The sequence below is a fragment of the Echinops telfairi genome, unplaced genomic scaffold, assembly GCF_000313985.2.
Source record: "Echinops telfairi isolate 266 unplaced genomic scaffold, ASM31398v2 ScPeMD7_7459;HRSCAF=8497, whole genome shotgun sequence".
In the NCBI taxonomy this organism is placed as follows: domain Eukaryota; kingdom Metazoa; phylum Chordata; class Mammalia; order Afrosoricida; family Tenrecidae; genus Echinops; species Echinops telfairi.
The window spans coordinates 660,515-662,869 of NW_022111359.1; the positions used below are offsets into that span (position 1 = coordinate 660,515).

Genomic DNA, 2,355 nt, shown 5'->3' on the forward strand with positions numbered 1-2,355 from the left:
TCCTCCCGCCGCGCGCCGCCCCACAGCCGCTGGTGCACATCCCCGAGGAGGGGACTCAGGTGGGGGCCGGTCTGTCCCCCAAGAGTAGCGCCGCCGTGCGTGCCAAGTGGCTCATGATGGCCGAGAAGACCGGGCCGGCAGCGGCCGCGCAGCCCCGCGTGGCCAACCCACCGCGGCTGCTGCAGGTCATTGCCATGTCCAAGGCACCGGGCGGCGCGGGCGCGGCCACCAAGGCGGCCGAGACAGGCTCATCGTCCAGCGCCAGCTCCGACTCGTCGCAGTACCGGTCACCGTCGGACCGGGACTCGGCCAGCGTGGTCACCATCGATGCGCATGCCCCGCACCACCCGGTGGTGCACCTGTCAGCCGGGAACGGGCCCTGGGAGTGGAAGGTAGCAGGCGGTGGGGCCAAGGGGCCCGACGGCGACGGCGCCTACGAGCTGGGCGACCTGTCCCGGGGCTTCCGCGGTGGGCCCCGGCCACCTGGCCTGTCCCCTGGCTCGTCCATTAGCGATGTGGACCAGGAGGAGCCGCGCTTTGGGGCCGTGGCCACGGTCAACCTGGCCACCGGCGAGGGTCTGCCCCCACTGGGCGCAGCTGACGGGGCTCTGGGCCAGGGCAGCCGCGAGTCCACGCTGCGGCGAAAGATCGGCAGCCTGTCGCTGGGTGAACGCGACGCGCCAAGCATGGAGACAGAGGCTGAGAGCTACTACCGCAAGATGCAGGCGGCGCGCAGGTTTAAGGAGTGACCTGGTGGGGGCTAGGGTGGGTGGGGAGGCAGCATGGGGAGCCACGAGGGCCAGGGGTCACTCAGCATAATAAAGTGGACATGCAATTTTTGGTCCATGTCTGTGAGATGAAGTACAGCACCCACCCGATGGCCTGTGTGCAGAGGGGGGAGCTGTTGGTGGCTCTGCCCACCTTGAGGCTGGGCTTGGGGACCCAGGAAGCACTGGCCTGTCCAGCCCAGGCTGATCACCTGGATGGGTGAGTCCTGCGTCCCAGGGCGTTGGCGCGCGGCTGGGGTGCTCCGGCAGGCCTCTCACCTTCCCCCAACCCGCAGGTGTCCACGTGTTTGGCCTGTGCGCCACGGCCCTGGTGACCGACGTCATTCAGCTGGCCACAGGCTACCACGCGCCCTTCTTCCTGACCGTCTGCAAACCCAACTACACCCTCCTGGGGACGACGTGCGAGGCCAACCCCTACATCACGCAGGACATCTGCGCCGGCGCCGACACGCACGCCATCCTCTCGGCGCGGTGAGTGCCCGTCCGTGGCCCCCTGCGCGGTGCCCTGTGCCCAGGTGCGGCGGGCCTGGGTGGCACGCGCTCACCCCGCAGCCCGCGTGACCCAGCCGGGCCTGGGCTCACGTGGCGCCTCCTGTCGCAGGAAGACGTTCCCTTCGCAACACGCCACGCTGTCCGCCTTCGCAGCCGTCTACGTGTCGGTGAGCCCGCCCCCTGAGCCGCCCCCGCGCCCCGTCCCCTCCCGGGTGGGGCCGCTGCGCTGACCCCCGCCCCCGCCCCTGCAGATGTACTTCAACTCGGTCATCTCGGACACCACGAAGCTGCTCAAGCCGATCCTGGTGTTCGCCTTTGCCATTGGGGCGGGCGTGTGCGGTCTGACCCAGATCACGCAGTACCGCAGCCACCCCGTGGATGTCTACGCCGGCTTCCTCATCGGCGCGGGCATTGCCGCCTACCTGGTGAGCTAAGGGCCCGCGAGTGGAGGCCGCGCTGGTGGGGGGAGGGGGCGTGATGACCTGCCCCGAGGGAGGGGCCCAGCGGCGCCCCAGAGCTTTGCACTTGGCAGCACGCAGCGTCCCTGTGGGGCCAGCCAACGCCCCCCAAGGCCTTGGCCCCGCCCCCAACCCTCCCTCCTACCAGGCGTGGGACCCCCCTCACGCCCACGCGTCCTCCCCAGGCCTGCCACGCCGTAGGGAACTTCCAGGCCCCGCCTGCGGAGAGGCCGGCCGCGGCGGCGCCACCCCCGGCCAAGGACGCGCTGCGCGCCCTGACGCAGCGCGGGCACGACTCGGTGTACCAGCAGCACAAGTCCGCGAGCACGGACGAACTGGGCCCTCCTGGGCGGCTGGAGGGGGCGCCGCGGCCGGTGGCTCGCGACAAGAGCTCGCTGGGCAGCCTGAAGCGCGCCAGCGTGGACGTGGACCTGCTGGCGCCGCGGAGCCCCATGGGCAAGGAGAGCATGGTGACCTTCAGCAACACGCTGCCGCGCGTCAGCACGCCCTCGCTCGACGACCCCGCGCGCCGCCACATGACCATCCACGTGCCGCTCGACGCCTCGCGCTCCAAGCAGCTCATCAGCGAGTGGAAGCAGAAGTCGCTGGAGGGCCGC

The 2,355-nt window shown here is 71.0% G+C and overlaps 1 protein-coding gene across 1 annotated transcript in view; it reads left to right on the top strand.

Moving 5' to 3' along the window:
* Window positions 1–2,355, top strand: part of PLPPR3 (phospholipid phosphatase related 3) — a gene marked incomplete at its 3' end in the record, with an annotated part of 4,690 nt that extends 2,335 nt beyond the window's left edge. Inside the window, exons 3-7 of the mRNA XM_045300029.1 lie at window positions 27–732; window positions 1,064–1,259; window positions 1,390–1,447; window positions 1,532–1,705; window positions 1,924–2,355. Coding sequence (XP_045155964.1) covers window positions 27–732; window positions 1,064–1,259; window positions 1,390–1,447; window positions 1,532–1,705; window positions 1,924–2,355 — 1,566 coding nt within the window. The remainder of the gene's footprint in view (window positions 1–26; window positions 733–1,063; window positions 1,260–1,389; window positions 1,448–1,531; window positions 1,706–1,923) is intronic.